The following is a 20,001-nucleotide window of genomic DNA, read 5'->3' on the forward strand; positions in this document are numbered from 1 at the left end:
ATGCGGTTGGCTTCCTGGGCAGCAAGCACACATTTCTGGCTCATGTTGAGCTTTTTGTCCACCAACACTCCCAAATCCTTCTCCTCAGGGCTGCTCTCCAGTCCATTCTCCGCCCAACCTGTATTTGTGCCTGGGGTTGCCATGACCCAGGTGCAGGACCTTGCACTTGGCCTGGTTGAACTTCATGAGGTTTGCATAGGCCACCTCTCGAGCCTGTCCAGGTCCCTCTGGATGGCATCTCTTCCCTCCTGTGTGTCGACCGCACCACACAGCTTGGTGTCATCGGCAAACTTGCTGTAGGTGCACTCAATTGCGCTGTCACCAACAAAAATGCTAAATAGTACTGGTCCCAGTACTGACCCCTGAGGAACACCACTCATCACTGGTTTCCACATGGACATTGAGCTGTCGACAGCAAATCTTTGAGTGCAGCCATGCAGCCAATTCATTATTTGCCAAGTGGTCCATCCATCAAATCCATGTCTCTCCAATTTAGAGACCAGGATGTCATGCAGGATGGTGTCAAATGCTTTGCACAAGTCCAGGTAGATGATACCAGTTTCTCTTCCCTTAGCTACCAACACTGTCATGCTGTTGTAGGCGGCCACCAAATTTGTCAGGCGCAATTTGCCCTTAGTAAATTTGCCCTCCTGATTCCTGCCTTTGCGTTCTGCGACTTGGTCAGTGTGGCTAGAGTCCTAGCTGGTGAATACCGAGGCAAAATTTTTTTCCTGTGTACAGGCTCATGACTGGGACTACGTGCCTGTCTCAGAGCGACTGGAGCTCTCAGTCACTCAGAGAATGAATTGATAGACAACTGACTTAGTGAAGTGTTTTATTTATTGGGAAATAGCTGTGTACATTCTGAAAAATGAAAAAGAACAATAAATACCCCAACAACAATTTCTGCATCCTCAGTGCTAAGCAAGTTTCACCTCATCAATACGAGATATCCGTCTAAAATCTGAATCTTTGATTTAAAAATCTTTGATTTTATTTTTTAAAATCACGTAAGGTGTTCAAATTTCTCAGAGAAATCATTGAAGAAAGTTTAGTACGGCCACGGTAATGTTTATCACTAAATTTAATTCTTTCAAGTATAGCTGAATTTTTCTAGTTCAGCTGAAAAAGTTTGCATCAAAACTAAAGTTTTGGTCTGCATATTTCATTGGCAAATGTAACAAACACATTGAAGTGGTATTATAATGAAAACAGGGTCTTAAATACTTTGTAATAATCTAGTTTATAATCATAATTTAAAGGTGATTGTTTTAAGTAAAATAAGACACCAGCTTAAGCAGCCTGTTATAGACAAGAAGGCATGGCAACATCGCTTTGATTTCTTAGTGGTGTTGGAAGTTTCATAGTTGCTTTAACAAAAATTTGGAGTTCTTAAATATTCTCATAAATATGCTTCTTAAGTCTTAGAGTTTTTCCTTCACTTTCAGCTGAAACACTAACAAATGTCTTGGATTTCAAAAGAGATGCTGGCCTTTGGCATGGAGTATTAACAGTGAGTATTTAATGAATGAAAAAAACTATAGCAAGTTACTTCTCTCAGAGGTTAGAGTTTTGGTATCATCTGTCAGAATCTCTCTCAAGCTACTTATATTTCAATATTTATATTTGTCAGAATAAAGTGTTACTTTTTCATGAACAGACCGCACAGGCATAGCTTATGTTTTTACTGACTATAGACATAGTTTTCACTAATAGTTAAATGTAAGAGTTACGCTGTATCTGTGATTTTTTTCTAAAGAACTGGTACATGCTGTGTATTCTTCAAGTCACCCGAAAGTTTATTTTTTAATATTTTTCTCATAGAGTGTTATGAACAGGATGCATGTCATCAGTATTCCCTATGCATTAATGAAGGTTAATCCACTTTCCTGGATACAGAAAGTCTGCTCATACAAAGGTAACCTTAAAGTATTTTTACTTAACCCGTCTCTTTTTGGATGATTAAAAAAAAAAAGAAATTAATTTGTTTGTATAAAATGTCGTCTGCATCTGAGGTTGCTGCTAGTTTATCCAGCTGACTTTCTTTGCCACAGCTTTAGCAATCAGGTACTCCATTTCAGTACTATACGTACTGATAAATTCATTGATGAGTGATGTTGGCGGCTTCTTCTGATAGACCTTTAAAGAAACTGTGTTTCTTATCTCAGTATTTGAATTTATAGTAAACATTTAAATTCTGTAGTCAAGTCTATCTGGAGACACTGAGTATACTCATGTCATAGTTAAATATTTGGCATTTGTATTTGTTTTCTATGTTTGCAATTTGTTTCAAAACAATATTTATATAATTTTATAGTTGTTCTTTATTTTGTTGTGCACACGTGCCGTAATTATTGTTTTTATTTTCAGCCCGTGTAGCAGTAGTAAAGTCACGTGATATGCACTGGTCACTTTTGGCTCAGAGGGATCAGAGAGATGTCAGTCTGAGCTCCTTACGAATGTTAATAGTGGCAGATGGAGCTAATCCATGTGAGTACGAATTCATTAGAAATTATTATTAGAGCGTCAGTCTGTTGTGGTTTGGCCTCAGCCAGCAACAAAGCACCATGCAGCCACTCTCTCACCCTTCCCACAGCCCTGAGGGGAGAATCGGAAGAAAAAGGCAAAGCTCATGGGTTGGGACAAAGGCAGTTTAACAGAACAGCAAAGGGAACAAGTAAAACAATAACAATAACACTAATAGAGGAATATACAAACATGATTACGATACCATCGCTCACTGACCAGACCCAGGATGCTCCAGCCCACTGCCCCCTTCCCCAGCAGCTCCCTCCCAGCTACAGACTGGGCATGGCTGAGTGGTATGCAATACCTGTGTCCCTGCTGGGTCTTGGGGAGAATTAGCCCTATCCCCACTGGAACCAGGACATTATCAGTCCAAGGTGAACTAAAGCACACTGTAAATCACAGAACTCTGGGTCTGCACTGTAGGAGCTCAGCAGTACTGGCTATAGTTCATCTTCAGTAAAACAGAGACAGTAGCAGTATTTCTTTGCCATGGACAGTAGGGCAAATATAGAAAATGTTCTGAATCAGATCTATTTCTTATATAAAGAATAGTTGGCAATGTAATTTGAAAGAGGCTTTTAAAATTTCAGGTAAATCATAATGCCCATTTCAAAGTAGTTGCTCGTGTATTGCATGTAGACATAAAATCTTTGAGTTGTTGTGTGTCTGATTCTGTACATGCCCCTAGGGCTTGTCTCAATCATGTGCAAGGGCATAAAAATGGGAGCAGTCACAGCCTTAATTCAAAACTATGGCAACTATTAACTAGAGTATGCGGTAGGTTCCTGCCTTTTTTTGTCAATCATATGGTGGTAGTTTACAGTAATCTGAGAAAGCAGCTGGGAGATTTTTTTCCAACAGGCAAGAATATACCTTAGTTGCTTAGTTTCGCTGTTCTCATACAACAGAAAATCAAGAGTATTTCTGATTCCTCGGAGTTGCATGTTGAGAGGTCAGGAAGTTGTGATGTCAGAAGATGAAAGCTTGAAATAGTCTTTCTAAGATTATACTTGTAAGTGCCGTTTCAGAGGTGATGCTTAGAAAGTTCAGCAGTTCATTCTATAGTAAAATGCTATTTGCATGCTAGTGATACTACTGCTTGTTCATTGCTGTTTGCACTTCTTAACTATATTTAGCTGTGTAAATTCATTTTTATAACTTCATCTTTTTATCAATGCTATACTCTCATATGAATTGACACGAAATTAAACCTAGGATGTAGTATAATCAGTGAAGTTTGCTGGTTTGCATTATGTGCTGCAATTCCACAACTGTAAAATACAAAGCTGTAGGTGAAGAGATACCCTCTTACATTTTGGGCTGAGTGCTAAAGGCCAGGTAGAGCTCTAAACTGAAGATATGTCAGAAGCATTAGCTTCTAAATTTAGTTTCTAAATGCTTTGCTTCTGTGACCTCTATAAGAAACACTCATATAGGAACTATATAGGAAACAGACAGATACAGTTACCCTTAAGTGACAAAATATTCTGATCACTGAAGGACTTTCCATGATGTTAAGTGTTACAGAGCGCTGCCAGAGAGTATGCAGTTGTGAATTTCATTCAGTGAGTTAGTTGTTAACCACTGGTGGTTTTTTTCCTACAAATCTAACATCTAATAATAGACTGGAATATCTAATATCTAATAACAGATTGGAAAGTGTATTTTTTTTGTGCATGGATGCAACCATATTTGTATAGCTGAGCTGAGAGTAAGCATAGACTGAAATCCTGCAGCACAGGCTTTCCTGCCCTTGGCAAAATGTTACCAATTGCGTGATTGTTCTTTTTAGGGTCAATATCTTCATGTGATGCATTCCTGAATGTATTTCAATCCAGAGGTTTGAGACCAGAAGTAATCTGTCCCTGTGCTAGTTCTTCAGAGGCACTAACTGTTGCTATTCGCAGGTAATTCTCATTTCTGAGAAGTGAACTGAAGCGTTCCTTGACTAATGAAGTGTATCTGATGTTAAAATGGTAGTCAGAAAAGATGATTAGCCACATAAAGATGCCCAAAGACCTAGACAGAGGAAGTCTGAGGCTCATGGCTATCTCCTTCCCTGAAGGATGGGTGATTTTTGTTTTGTTTTCTTTAAAAAGTTTAATATTTTCTAAAAGTAGTCAGCCGTAAGGTTTTTTTTTTTCACTACTTGGGAAAGTGAGGTCTTTTCCTCACTGATGTTGCTGGAGAACCTTTATAAAATGCCCCAAAAATCAAGACTTACTTATTTGGGAGGAAGAAAATACTGATCTTCAGGTAATTCGTGTAAACACGGGGCTAACAAAAGGAAAAAAAAATACTTGTAACTGGCCTGAAAAATACCATTGAATTTCTGGAGATAGCAAGAATGCTCTGAAAAAAAGGAAATACTTTGATTATAAATAGACATATGGATGGAATATGCTTGAATTTTTTGACAGTCGTTTTGATCAAAATGTGTTTTTTCAGAAATTCAATTTCAAGAAAACTTGGAAAAAAAGAAGTTTGAGATTTTGGAGAGTACTGTCTCTGGTGGGAGTACTGACATTTCCCAATTTTTAAAAAATGGACTTAAAGAACTTTTTTTATTTTTTTTTTTTTTTAAACAGCACCTGGAATCTTTTGTTCTGGTTCATCCTGAGTTGAATGATTGCACAAAATGGAGTTGTTGGTCCTCAATCAATTCTGCTCAGAGTAAGAAGTGTCAAGCCCTCCAAACAGTTCCTAATTTTTCCTGGTATTTAGGAAATTTAGCCTTTGAATGCTTATTCTTGACACTTCTTTGCCCATAATAGAGCTAAATCCTCTCTGTAACATTTTAGAGAGAGGGGAAACTATGTGATGTTTTATTGTAGCTCTTTTTTCATGTAATTAAAATATGTTACCGGTCCAGAAGTCTTGTTTGTTTACAATGAGAGACCATTATTGCTCTTCAAAATGAGAAACCATTATTTCTCTTTACCTTAACAAGCCTGAGAGACTTGCACAGTGTTTTTGATGAACATTGTTCTGTTGATTCTAAATCTGATTTGACTTTCTGTTTTTCAGACCTCCAGAACTGGGTGGGCCTCCTCCAGGAAAAGCAGTGTTATCTATGAATTGTCTGAGTTTTGGTGTGATAAGAGTGGATACAGAAGAGAAGTTGTCAGTGTTAACTGTACAGGATGTTGGTCAGATTATGCCTGGAGGTAAGAAAGCATTTCATTTAGACTTAAGCATACTCCACGTATGATAACTTGTGCTGTTGACATAAATAAAAATATCAAGTGATAAATACCTTCAAGGTAGTATCACTTATGTTTTGATGCATTACCTAAACACCTAATGATTAAGTACTGTTTCTGTTAGATTATTCAGTGTCTTCAGTAGAGATTAATCAATGATAAATTTGAATGACCATAGGTTTTGGTATGGGCAGATGCTCTTCGCTGGTCTGCAGAGTTGTTTTATTATTCGCTTGTTAGCATTAGTACTGACTGACATACAGGTATTTAATAACAAATGCAGCAGAACAAAACATAAAGCATAGTAAGAAATGCCATCTTTCATGCAGAAGTGATTGTCCACATGTTAGAATTAGAATAGAATAGAGTAATTTCAGTTGGAAGAGACCTACAATGATCATCTAGTCCAACTGCCTTTCCTCTTCAGGGCTGACCAAAAGTTAAAGCATGTTATTACGGGCATTGTCCAAATGCCTTTCGAACACTGACAGTCTTGGGGCATCAACCTTCTCTCTACGAAGCCTGTTCTTGTTTGACCACCCTCTCGGTAAAGAAATGCTTCCTAATATCCAGTCTAAATCTCCCCTGGTGCAACTTTGAACTATTCCCACACGTACTATCGCTGGATCCTAGGGAGAAAAGCTTAGCACCTCCCTTTCCACACACTCTCCTCAGGAAGCTGTAGAGAGCAATGTAGAGAGCTGTAGAGACCCCTCAACCTCCTTTTCTCCAAACTAGACAAGCCCAAACGCCTTAGCTGCTCCTCATAGGACATGCCTTCCAGCCCTTTAACCAGCTGTGTTGCCCCCCTCTGAAAAAATTCACTTACCTGGGATCATAGAGACTTGATGGAATACAGTCTCTTTAGGAAGGACAAGAAGAGGAGCTGACCTTTCTGTGAGAGAATAGTTGGAATGCATGGAGCTCGCCTGAGGATGGATGAGGAACCAACTGAGAGCTTATAGGTTAAGGATTAAAGAGCAGACCAGTACAGGTGACATTGTAGTCGTGTCTGCAGTAGACTGCCTGACCAGGAGGAACAAGTATATGAGGCCTTCTGCAGACAGCTAGAAGCAGCCTCACGACATGACAGAGCATAAGCAATCCAGGAGGTTCCTGGAGAGCATCAATGATGAATTCCTAACCCAAGTGATAGGGGAGCCAATGAGGAGAGGGTCTTTGCTGACCCTCATACTCACAAGTGAGGAGGCATTCGTTGGGGATGTGAAGGTTGAAGGCTACAGTGGCCATGAGACAGTAGAGATCAGGATCCTGAAAGAGCAGAGCAGGGTAAAAGCAAGATCACAGCCCTGCACTTCAGGAGAGCAGACTTGGGCCTCTCCAGGGAGCTGCTTGGTAGAGTCCCATGGGATAAGGCCCTGGAGGGAAGACGGGCCCAAGAAAGCTAGTTGATATTCACCGGATCACCTCCTCCAAGATCAAGAGCAGTCCATCACAAAGAGCTGGAAGTTGGGCAAAAATGCCAGGAGTTCTGCATGGATGAACTAGAAGCTCCTGTCAGAAATCATGCATAATAAGGAAGTATACACAAGGTGAAAGCAGGAGCAAGCAACCTGAAGGGAATACAGAGTCTGAGTGTGCAGTGACTGAGTAAGGAAAGCCGAAGCCCAGCTAGAACTGAATCAGGGGAGGGGTGTTAAAAGGCAACAGGAAGGACTTCTATAGATATGTCAGTGACAAAAGGAAGACCAGGGAAAATGTGGGCCTATTGCTGAATGAGGAAGATAATCCAGCAACACAGGACATGGAAAAGGCTGAGATATACTGAATACCGCCTTCATCTCAGTCTTTACCATACAGACTGCCTGGCAGAAATCCCAGGCCCTGGAGACCTGGGGGAAAGTCTGTAGCAAGGAAGACATAGGCTTGGTAGAAGAGCTGAAGTTAAGTAATACTTTAACAAACAAAACATGCCCAAGTCCATGGGTCCTGATGGGATTCAACCCGTGAGTGCTGAGGGAGCTGTTTGATGCCCTTGTGAGGCCACTCTTAATGTGTGAGGCCACAATCTTTCAATGACCATGGTGACTGGGAGAAGTGCCCGAGGACTCAAGAAAATCAGATGTCACTCCTGTCTTCAGGAACGGCAAGAAGGAGAATCCAGGGAACTACAGGCTAACCAGTCTCACCTCAAACCCTGGGAAGGTGATGGAACAGCTAATTCAGGAAACACTTTTCTCAGGCACGTGGAGGACAAGAAAGTAATCAGGAATAGTCAGCATGGTTTCACCAAGGAGAAGTCACGCTTCACCAACCTGATTGCCTTCTATGATGAAGTGACTGGCTTGGTAGATGAGAGGAGAGCAGTGGACATTGTCTATCTTGACCTTAGTCAGGTTTTGGACACTGTCTCCTGTTAGATCCTCACAGAGAAGCTGATGGAGTATGGGCTGGATGAGCAAATGGGGAGATGGTGAAAACTGGTGAACGACCAGACCCAGAGGGTGGTAGTTGGGGGCACAAAGTCTAGTTGGAGGCCAGTAACTAGCTGTGTAGCCCAGGGCTCAATACTAGCTCCAATTCTGTTGAGCATCTTCATTAATGATCTGCGTGATGGGGCAGACTGTATCCTCAGCAAGTTTGGCTGATACACCAGGGGGTTATGCTACCATCCAGAGGGATCTCAACAGGCTGAGGGAATGATCTGACAGGAACCTTGTGAAGTTCAACAAGGACAAACACAAAGTCCTTCCCCCTGGGGAGGAATAGCCCCATGCATCAGGACGTGCTGGGAGCCAACCATCTGGACGGCAGCTTTGCAGAAAGAACCCTGGGGTTTATGACGGCCACAAAGTTGTACATGACCCAGCAATGTGCCCTTGTGGCAAGGAAGGCTAATGGTGTACTGGGTAGCATTAGAAGGAGTGTTGTCAGCAGGCCAAGGGAGGCGAGTCTTCCCCTCTATTCAGCCCTGGTGAGGCCACAACCTGCAGTACTGTGTCTATTTCTGGGCTCTCCGCTACAAGAGAGAGATGGAGCTACTGAAGTGAGTCCAGCAAAGGATCATTAAGACGATTAAGAGCATTTCAGCATATGAGGAGAAGCTGAGGGAGCTGGGACTGTTCAGCCTGGAAGAGAAAAGGTTAGGGAGGGAAATTCGTCATCGTGTACAAATGTCAAAAGGGATATTACAGGGAAAACTGAGTCAGGCTCTTTCCGTGGTGTCCCATGGCAGAACAGGAGCCAATGGACACAAACTGAAACACATGAGCTTCCCTCTGAACAGAAGGAAAAACTTTTTCCACTGTGAGGGTGACAGCACTGGAATGGATTGCCGAGAGAGGCTGTGTAGTCTCCATCCTTGGAGATTCTGAAAAGCTGACTGTACGTAACGCTGGGCAACTGGCTCTAGGTAGCACTGAGGGGTTGGACCAGATGACCTCCAGAGGTCCCTTCCAACTTCAGCTCTTCTGAGAGTCCCAGACTCTGGATATCCCACCAAACTGTACAGTTTTGGGTTACCCTCAGTTTCTTAATGACATCTGTTTGCAACACTGTGCTTTTTAGAGTAGGTAGATACTGGCATTGTTCCCCAGCCCATTAAGTTGATTGTAGCAAGGAGACTTTATCCTTTATCCCTTTTGTTTTCTTTTGAGGCTAGGCTGCTGAGTCATGTATTACTTGTAGAGGAGAACACTCAGAGTTCCAAACCAGACTAAGACGGTGGACAATGACTAGGATCTGTGTCCTGAAAGAGCACTTACTGCCCTCTACTGCAGAAGTGAAGATTGCAACATTTAGGCTGGTAGCATAACGCTCCCTCGTATCTGTCTGAGGGTACCACTAGCTCCAGGCCTGTCCTGACCTAGTCCTGGATGTGCTCGGAGAGGATGAGACAGATTTTTTTTTTTTAATCCTCCTTACCCCTTCAGGTTTACTGTGTAGTGACCACAGAACCTGATTCATTCTGGTCATGCCCTTGGCACCTGTGGCTTTGCTATTTGTCATCCCATTATGAATCTCATGCCTTGCTGAGCTGTGGCTACAAAGCCACAGCTTTGTGCTCTAGAGCATTTCCTCAAGGTAAAGAAGGGGAGAGCCATCTTAGCAACCACCTCTTCTCTGTACATCAAGGCCCTCATTATGAGAAATAGGAAGCAGACATCTTTCCAGTCTCCTGATAAAAATTTCAACCATCGTGTAGCAAGTGGTACTGATCTTGTTTCATTTTCCTCATTAATCACAGAATCATAGAATCATTCGGGTTGGAAGGGACCTTAAAGATCATCAAGTTCCAACCCCTCTGCGATGGGCAGGGACACCTCCCACTAGACCAGGTTGCTCAAAGCCCCATCCAGCCTGGCCTTGAACCCCTCCAGGGCTGGGGCATCCACAGCTTCCCCAGGCAAACTGTTCCAGTGTCTCACCAGCCTCACAGTAAAGAATTAATTTCTTCCTGGTATCTAGTCTAAATCTCCCCTCTTTCAGTTGGAAGCCATTACCCCTTGTCCTGTCACTGCACTTCCTGGTAAAGAGTCCCTCCCCATCTCTCCTGTAGGCCCCCTTCAGGTACTGGAAGGCCGCTATAAAGTCTCCCCAGAGCCTTCTCTTCTCCAGGCTGAACAACCCCAACTCTCTCAGCCTGTCCTCATAGCAGAGGTGTTCCAGCCCTCTGATCACCTTCGTGGCCCTTCGCTGGACCCCTTCCAACAGGTCCATGTCCTTTCTGTGCTGAGCACTCCAAAGCTGGATGCAGTACTCCAGGTGGGGTCTCACCGGAGTGGAGTAGAATCATAGAATCATCTAGGTTGGAAGGGACCTTCAAGATCATCTAGTCCAACCATCAACCTAACTTTGACAAAAAAAACCATCACTAAACCATGTCCCCCAGCACCATGTCAACCCGTCTTTTGAACACCTCCAGGGATGGTGCCTCAACCACTTCCCTGGGCAGCCCATTCCAATGCTTGATAACCCTTTCAGTGTAAAAATTCTTCCTAATATCCAACCTAAACCTCCCCTGGAACAACTTGAGGCCATTTCCTCTAGTCCTGTTGCCTGTGACTTGGGAGAAGAGACCGACCCCCGCCTCTCTACACCCTCCTTTCAGGTGATTGTAGAAAGCGAGATCTTCCCTCAGCCTCCTTTTCTCTAGGCTGAACAACGCCAGCTCCCTTAGCCTCTCTTCATAAGACTTGTGCTCCAAAATCACCTCCCTCGACCTGCTGGCCACAGTTCTTTTGATGCAGCCCAGGAGGTGGTTGGCTTTCTGGGCTGCCAGCGCACATTGCCAGCTCATGTGAGCTTCTTGTCCACCAACACCCCCAAGTTCTTCTCCTCAGGGCTGGTTGCCGCGTCCCAGGTGCAGGACCTTGCACTTGGCCTGGTTGAACTTCATGAGGTTCACATGGGCCCACCTCTCGAGCCTGTCCAGGTCCCTCAGGGCGGCATCCCTTCCCTCCAGAGCATCAACCGCGCCACACAGCTTGGTGTCATTGGCAAACTTGCTGCGGGTGCACTCTATCCCACTGTCCATGTCTCTGACAAAGATGTTAGACAGCACTGTCCCAGTACTGACCCCTGAGGAACACCAGTCGTCACTGGTCTCCACTTTGACATTGGGCTGTTGCCCGCAACCCTTTGAGTGCGGCCGTCTAGCCAGTTCCTCATCCACCGAGTGGTCCACCCATCAAATCCATGTCTCTCCAATTTAAAGACCACTATGTCGTGTGGGACAGTGTCAAACGCTTTGCATAAGTCCAGGTAGATGATGTCTGCTGCTCTCCCCTTATCTACCAATGCTGTAGCACTATCGTAGAAGGCCACCAAATTTTTCAGCATGACTTGCCCTTTGTGAAGCCATGTTGGCTATCACCAGTCACGTCCTTATTTTCCATGTGCCTTAGCAGAGATTCCAGGAGGATCTCCTCCATGATCTTGGCGGACACAGAGGTGAGACCGATCGGCCTGCAGTTTCCCAGGTCTTCCTTTTCTTCCTTTTTGAAAGTGGGGGTTACGTTTCCCCTTTTCCAGTCAGCGGGAACTTCATTGGACTGCCATGACTTTTCAAATGTAACGGAAAGCGGCTTGGCAACTTCATCCGCCAGCTCCCTCAGGACCCGAGGATGGATTTCATCAGGTCCCATAGACTTATGTACCTTCAGGTTCCTCAGAAGGTCTTGAACCAGGTCTTCTCCTACAGTGGATGGTTCCTCGTTCTCATCGCCCCTGTTTTTGCCTGGTCCTTCAACTTGGGAAGTGTGAGGAGAGAGGTTGGCGGTGAAGACCGAGGCAAAAAAGTTCTTGCAAACCTCAGCCTTCTCCTCGTCTCTCATTACCAGTTTGCCATTCTTGCTCGTCAGGGGAGGCATGCTCTCTTTAACCTTCCTTTTCTGGTTGACATACCTGTAGAAGCCCTTCTTGTTATTCTCAGCATCCCTCGCCAGGTCCGGGTCCAGCCGCGCCTTGACCTTCCTGACCTCGTCCCTACATAACCGGGCAGCATCCCGATACTTTTCCCAGGATACCTGGTCCTGCCTGAACTGCCTGTGCAGTTCCTTCTTGCCTTTTAGTTTGACCAGCAGGTAGCAACTCAGCCATGCTGGTCTCTTCCCTTTCTTGCTTGATTTCTTGCACCTGGGGATTGAGATCTCTTGTGCTCTATGGAAAGCATCCTTAAAGATCTGCCAGCTCTGTTCTGCCCCCTCGTCCCCGAGGACCGTTTCCCAGGGGGTCCTTTTTGACTAACTCTTTGAAGAGCTGGAGGTTTGCTTTCCTAAAATTCAGGGTCCTGACAACACTCCTTGTCTGTCGTGGATCCCATAGGACTGTGAACTCCACCAGGGCATGATTGCTGCAGCCCCGGCTGCCTCCAGTCTTGGCATCCCTGATAAGCTCACGTGCATTGGTGACTATCAGGTCTAGTATCGCATCCCCTCGCTTAGGGCTGTCTACTTCCTGTCTTAGGAAGTTACCGTCAAGGCACTTCAGGAACCTCCTGGATTGTCAGCAGCTCCCCGTGTTACTTTTCCAGCAGATGTCCGGGTGGCTGAAATCCCCCAGCAGGACAAGAGCCTTCGAGCGTGATGCCTCCTGTAGCTGGAGTAAGAAGGCTTCATCAGTAGGCTCCCCTTGACCAGGGGGCCAGTGGTAGACACCAACCACAAGATTCCCCTTGTTAAACTTGTCTGCAAAGACCCAGAAGATGGTCAGCTTTAATTGGATTATCTGTCTCAACAGAATGGTTATTTTTTTGCTTCAACTAGAATATAGATGGCATGTACTACTACTGCTGTCTGGTTTGGCTGTTCAGTCGACTGATGTCCTCTTGAAACCCCACTGAAATTTAGCTGTGCTCCCAATCCTCTGCTTAGATTATGAGTTAGTCACAGGAACATGGAGGGAAAAGTTTGTATGCCCTTCAGATATCCTTTGGTGAACTGACTGAGGTTGAATTTTATGTTGGTCCGGTTTTTGGAGTTCAAAAAAGTGGTATTTGATGCAGGATCAATTAAAATCTTTCTTTGGATCAATTTATCACATGGAGATCCTTCTGGCTTTGCTGTAGACTTGCTGTCTGCGCAGAGTTTGCCTGACTACACTAAGGCACAAAGCAGCCTACAGTTGTGTTGCGCTTTAAGCTGCGCTTCATATTCAACCATTACAGCTGTAAGTCCACTTGCTTCATCCTCTGTAGTCCTTTTGCTCAGTGGCAGGTTCAAGTCTGTTTTATGATGTTGGAAGAATTACCTCTATGTTTGCAAGTAGGTCATTTCAACTTCCTCTTCTATGTAAGTCGCTGATGAAAAACGTGTCCCTGTCCTTGTGAAATGCTTAATTGGGTAGTGAGAGGAATCTTTGACAAAACTCATTCTCCTTTGTCAAATGCCTTGGAGCATTGGTGGCAAATTTAAAAGCGGCCATACCGCAAGCTTCCCTCAGACCACGCGGAGAGCGACAGCGGCAGCGGTGAGTGCTGCGGCTTTACATTTGAGCTGGATAGAGACGGAGAGGGGGCGTCCCGGAGACGAAGAAGCCGAGGGAGAGCAGAGTAAGAAAGGAGGCAGGAACCTCGTGCGGGAGCGTGAGGCTGAGGTGGCAGGGGGTGTGCCGGGCGAGCCGCGGCACATTTAAAAGCGGCGAGCCAGACACACTTTCAGCATGAGCAAGGGGGCGGAGCGGGGGCTCGTGCGCAGGACAAAGAGGGAGAGTCTGAGGGCGAACGGTCCGTTCGGGCTCAGGAGAGGAAATGGCGACGAAACGCCCCAAAGCCCCCGTGAAGGAGAATGTGGGAACTCAGACCGAGCTCCCACACAAAGACGTGGCCGTACAGGGCCCTGGCTGCACCGAATGCCTGAGCCTGGCTGTGGTACCACAGGGACCCAGAGACACCCATTGTGTGCGATGCGAGCAGAGAAACGACCTGCCCAGGCAGGTGGTGGAACTGAGAGAAGAGGTGGAAAGGTTAAGGAGCATTAGAGAATGCGAAAGTGAAATAGACTGGTGGAGCCGTACCCTGAGGCAAAGGCAGCAAGAAGAGGCTCTAATAAAAGTAGATGATCCCCTCCCGCCCTGTCACCGGGCAGAGAGAGGGGACTTAATAGAAAGGGGGGAATGGAGGCTGGTCCTTCCTCGGAGAGGCAAGCGGAACCCCCAGCAGCCTTCCTCACCTTCCCAGTTGCATCTGCATAATAGGTTTGGAGTTCTGGATTTTGGGGACGAGGTAAATGAGAACAATGAGAACGATCTACCCAGTGAGGCACCCAGGACTAGTCACCCACCCCCATGCCTCAGGACCTCATCAACTAAGAAAAAAAGAAAGGTGATTGTAATAGGTGACTCCCTTCTGAGTGGAACAGAGGGCCCAATCTGTAGACCAGACCCATCCCACAGGGAAGTCACCTGCCTCCCTGGGGCCAGGATTAAGGATATACAGAGGGAAATTCACTTCCTGGTTCAGCCCTCAGATTATTACCCACTACTGATATTTCAAGTAGGCAATGATGAGGTAGCTACCAGAAGCCTAAAGGCAATGAAAAGGGACTTCAGCGTGCTGGGACGACTGGTCAAGGGATCAGGAGCACAAGTGGTGTTCTCTTCTATCCCACCAGTCACAGGGATGGATGGGGGGATAAATAGGAAGACTCAACAGATCAACTCATGGCTGAAAGACTGGTGTAAACGGCAAGACTTTGGATTCTTTGAACACAGGCTGATCTACAGGTCACCAGGCATGCTGGCAGCAGGTGGGGGAAGCCTAACCCAAAGGGGAAAAAGGATATTGGGACAAGAATTAGCAGGGCTCATTGAGAGAGCTTTAAACTAGTTTTGAAGGGGGACGGGTTTGGAACCAGGGTTGCTAAAGTGGTGCCCGGGAGTAGCATGCCAGTGCTAGTAGGTAAAGGTGCCAGCACGGCCTTGCAGCCTGTTGCGGCAGTTGATGAGGGAGAGAAGGACACATGTGGCAGTGAAGACATGAGGAGTAGTGATAAGATGGTAACTGCAGAAATGTCTGCACACGGACAGGTGGGAATTAGTGCTTGCCCTCCCAGCAAAATAGTGGGACGATTAGTCCAGCTGAAGTGCATCTACATGAATGCACACAGCATGGGCAACAAAGAGGAGGAGCTGGAGGCCATCGTACAGCAAGAAAACTATGACCTAGTTGCCATCACAGAAACGTGGTGGGAGGACTCGCATAACTGGAGTGCTGTGATTGACGGCTACCAACTTTTCAGAAGGGACAGGCAAGGAAAGAGAGGTGGTGGGGTGGCCCCTTATGTTAAGAGCAGTATTGTATGCCTAGAACTTAGCAATACGCATGATGACAGTGTTGAGTGTCTATGGATAAGAATTAAGGGGAAGACCAATAAGGCAGACATCGTGGTGGGAGTTTGTTATAGACCCCCAAATCAGGATACAAAGGCTGATGAAATATTCTATAAGCAGCTGGCAGAGGCTTCACGATCACTCTCCCTTGTACTCATGGGGGACTTCAACTTCCCAGATATCTGCTGGAAATATAACACAGCAGAGAGGGAACAGTCCCGGAGGTTCCTGGAGTGCATGGAAGACAACTTCCTAACACAGCTGGTGAGGGAACCGACTAGGGAAAGTGCCCTACTGGACCCGCTGATAGTTAACTCAGAAGGTCTTGTGGGGGATGTAAAGGTTGGAGGTCGTCTTGGACAGACTGATCACGAAATGATACAATTTTCAATTCTTGCTGAAGCAAGGCGAGGGGCCAGCAAAGCTGCCACCTTGGACTTCCGAAGGGCAGACTTTGGCCTCTTCAGGAGCATGGTTGAAAGTGTCCCTTGGGAGACAGTCCTGAAGGGCAAAGGTGCCCAGGAAGGCTGGTCGTACTTCAAGAAGGCACTCTTAAAAGCCCAGGAAAGAGCCATCCCCGGGTCCCAAAAAACAAGCAGGAAGGGAAGAAGACCAGCCTGGCTAAATAGAGAGCTGGAGCTCAGGAACAAAAAGAAGGTTTATGATCTTTGGAAAAGGGGCCTGGCAGGCAAGGAGAAATACCAGGAAGCAGTGAAGATATGCAGGGGGAAAATTAGAAGGGCCAAGGCTCAAGCCGAGCTCATCTTGGCCACTACAGTTAAGAATAACAAAAAGGGGTTTTTTCGGTATGTAAAGAGTAAAAGGAAGATTAAGGATAATGTGGGCCCACTGATGAATGAGATGGGCACCCTAGTGGTGGAAGACACGGAGAAAGCGGAGTTGCTGAATGCCTTCTTTTCTTCAGTCTTCACTGCTAAGGCTGCCCCTCATGAATCTCTGGCCTTGGAGGCAAGGGGGAGGGTATGGAGAGAGGAAGTTTTTCCTCCAGTAGAGAAGGCCCAGGTTCAGGACCACTTGGCCAAACTGGACATTCATAAGTCCATGGGCCCTGATGGGATGCACCCGCGAGTGCTGAGAGAGCTGGCAGATGTTATCGCTGGGCCACTCTCTATCATCTTTGAAAGGTCATGGAGAACAGGAGAGGTGCCTGAAGACTGGAGGAAGGCCAACATCACTCCAGTCTTCAAAAAGGGCAAGAAGGAGGACCCCGGGAACTACAGACCAGTTAGTCTCACCTCCATCCCTGGGAAGGTAATGCAGAGACTCATTCTAGATGTCATCTCCAAACAAGTTGAAGAGCGGGGGGTTATTGGAAGTGGGCAACATGGGTTTATCAAGGGTAAATCATGTTTGACCAATCTGATAGCTTTCTACGATGCTATAACTGGTTGGTTGGATGAGGGGAGGGCAGCAGATGTCATCTACCTTGACTTCAGCAAGGCTTTTGACACAGTCTCCCATAGCATCCTCATTGGGAAACTAAGGAAGTGTGGGCTGGATGAGGGGACAGTGAGGTGGATTGAGAACTGGCTGTGTGACAGGACCCAAAGGGTAATGATTAATGGAGCAGGTTCAAGCTGGAGGCCTGTAACCAGTGGTGTCCCCCAGGGGTCAATACCTGGTCCAGTCCTGTTAAAAAAAATTCATCAGTGATCTGGATGAGGGGACCAAGTGTATCCTTAGCAAGTTTGCTGATGATACCAAGCTGGGAGGGGTGGCTGACACCCCAGAGGGCCGTGCTGCCATCCAGAGAGACCTAGACAGGCTGGAGAGCTGGGCAGAGAAGAACCTCATGAGGTTCAACAGGGAAAAGTGTAGGGTCCTGCACCTGGGGAAGAAGAATGTTAGGCACCAATACAGGTTAGGTGTGGACCTGCTGGAGTCAAGTTCTGAAGAGAAAGATCTGCGGGTCCTGGTAGACAGCAAAATGACAATGAGCAAGCAGTGTGCTCTTGTGGCCAGGAAGGCCAATGGAATCCTGGGCTGCATAGGGAAGAGTGTGGCTAATAGGTGGAGGGAAGTCATTCTCCCCCTCTACTCTGCACTGGTGAGGCCACAACTGGAATACTGCGTCCAGTTCTGGGCTCCCCAATTCAAGAGGGATAGGGAACTACTGGAAAGAGTCCATCGAAGGGCATCGAAGATGGTTAAGGGATTGGAGCATCTCCCTTATGAAGAAAGGCTGAGAGAGCTGGGGCTCTTTAGCCTGGAGAAGAGAAGGCTGAGGGGAGACCTTATCTATGTTTACAAGTATCTAAAGGGTGGGTTGAAGGAGGATGGAGCCGGACTCTTTTCAGTGGTTGCCAGTGACAGGACGAGGGGCAACGGGCACAGGCTGGAACATAGGAGGTTCCACTCAAATATGAGAAGAAACTTCTTTACAGTGAGGGTGACAGAGCCCTGGAACAGGCTGCCCAGGGAGGTGGTGGAGTCCCTGTCTCTGGAGATTTTCAAGACCCGCCTGGATGCAGTCCTGAGTAACATGCTCTGACATGCTCTGGGCAATCCTGCTTTGGCAGGGGAGTTGGACTAGGTGATCTCTATGGTCCCTTCCAACTCTAAAAAAAATTCAGTGAAATTCAGTGAAATTGTATGGCAAATCTAATGGGCCCTTCTGGTTTAGGATGCCATTGACAGATTATTGACAACACTACCAGGACCTTCTACATTAGTAAGAAACGCGGAGTGACCTGTCTAATTGTGTGTGGGGAGAACAGTTATGTGTGTATCCATTTAGTGCCTCTAAGTGGTATGACTTGTAATTGATGGCTATTGCTATTTTAAAATATGGTAATAAGTGACAAAACTACTTGTTGGTTAAACAGAAGTTGGGCAACTTACTGAATTACCTCTGTTAAAACTCTGATCAGCATGGGGCTATCAGTATCTGGGGCAGATTAGCTTTAATTTGACCAAATAATAAAAATTCCAGGAAATTTTTTTGCACATTCGTTATGTCAGAACATAGATAATAGAATTCTTTGCAGAGGATAATCCAATTACTTTGTTCCCTGTGACTGTCTCTTAAAAAAAAAAATATATATATAAGCTTTCAGAGTAGGAAGAAAATAAAAAGGCTAGTAGTTACTTATAGATGTGTGCCAAATGAAAAGAAATCAATGACTTAAGGAAATTAATGACTTATTTTCAAATGAGTCTGCATGTACATTCTAATAGTGGATATACTTGTGCCTTACCTTGTAAGATTTATGCTTTTTCCTGTGTAGTATTCATGGAGGATGTACTCTGTCCATTCGCATTTGGTGTTTGGCATACAGGAGAGAACATACCACCATTTCCTTTCCTGATAGTTGCTCTCTTTAATTACTCTGCTGACTGATGAGTCTTGCTCTTTGTATGGTTCTAGGTTTCTTTTCTTTCCTTAGGTTGCTGAGCTTTCACCAAAGGCCTAATTTGAGTCAGATGCCATCCATGGCTTTGTTCCATCTTCTGATCCACGTTGAATAAGTTTCAGATCTTAGAAGTAACTACATGACGTAGTCTTTCAAACATTTTACAATATAAGACCTCACATTCCTGAATTTTGTTTAGTCAAATGTGCTGTGAAAGTAGTCTCCTAGCCAAGAACTGGTAGTCATGCTGAGACTTGCTCAGTCAAGCCAAATTATTTTGATCTCATTACTCTTGAAGGTCCCTGGCATACTTTATTCAGGAACCAGCTGGTTAAAAGGCCATGGATAAAGTGTGCAATTTCGCTTTCCTTTTGTTCAGATCTTGCTATTTGTTTTGAGATACTGAGCTCGCCTGCTCAGGAGATCTTATTCAACAGACCCCTCAGCACCAGGATCTCATGTCACTGCTGTTTAACCTGTTGGCCACTCTTCATGCCACATTCTCTTCAGCCTTGGCTATTCACTTTCATTATTAAAGTGAATGCTAATCACAAGAGCCACGAGGAAAGCGCAAGCATCCACAAAGAAATCTTCCCATCAAAGATAGCAGGGGAATTTTTAAGAGAGACTCTAGTATGCATTCCCCTGGAATCTTCTTTGCAGCTCCTGAAGGGATGATGTTTTACCGCACCTGTTGAACACCTTGGGCTATTTTGCATGGTTTCTGTCTGGGACTGACATTGCTAAGAAGCAATAACATAACATAATGGCTCATAACAATCTTCAGTCTATTTTTTCAAATTGGATTGGTAAAGATTGTAGGGAGAGTAACAAACCTCTCTTCTTCTGCCTGTTTTGTGCCTACAACTTTCCCGTCAACAGGCATGCAACTGTCATGTCATCTGTCATCTTGGAAGCTTATAATACCTTGTGCTTGCACCTGGATATGGATGCTCACAGTATTCAATCAAGTTTGCCTCCCTGCTACTTCCTGTCTAAATGTTTCCATTCTTATACAGGGATCCTTCTCGCATTCCTTCTTTGACAGAAGAGTAACCCTCTCTAATCCAGAAGATCTATATCCCTATAGCTCTTAATCATACAAA

At 45.3% G+C, this 20,001-nt stretch overlaps 1 protein-coding gene across 4 annotated transcripts in view; it reads left to right on the top strand.

Moving 5' to 3' along the window:
• Positions 1-20,001, top strand: part of DIP2A (disco interacting protein 2 homolog A) — a 150,781-nt gene that overhangs the window by 95,067 nt on the left and 35,713 nt on the right. For all 4 annotated transcript variants that reach the window (XM_074145922.1, XM_074145921.1, XM_074145924.1 and 1 more), the window contains 5 exons: positions 1,449-1,513; positions 1,825-1,918; positions 2,371-2,490; positions 4,322-4,436; positions 5,557-5,696. In XM_074145922.1, the coding sequence (XP_074002023.1) occupies positions 1,449-1,513; positions 1,825-1,918; positions 2,371-2,490; positions 4,322-4,436; positions 5,557-5,696 (534 nt within the window). The remainder of the gene's footprint in view (positions 1-1,448; positions 1,514-1,824; positions 1,919-2,370; positions 2,491-4,321; positions 4,437-5,556; positions 5,697-20,001) is intronic.

Source organism: Numenius arquata, chromosome 3 (genome assembly GCF_964106895.1).
Source record: "Numenius arquata chromosome 3, bNumArq3.hap1.1, whole genome shotgun sequence".
Lineage (NCBI taxonomy): Eukaryota > Metazoa > Chordata > Aves > Charadriiformes > Scolopacidae > Numenius > Numenius arquata.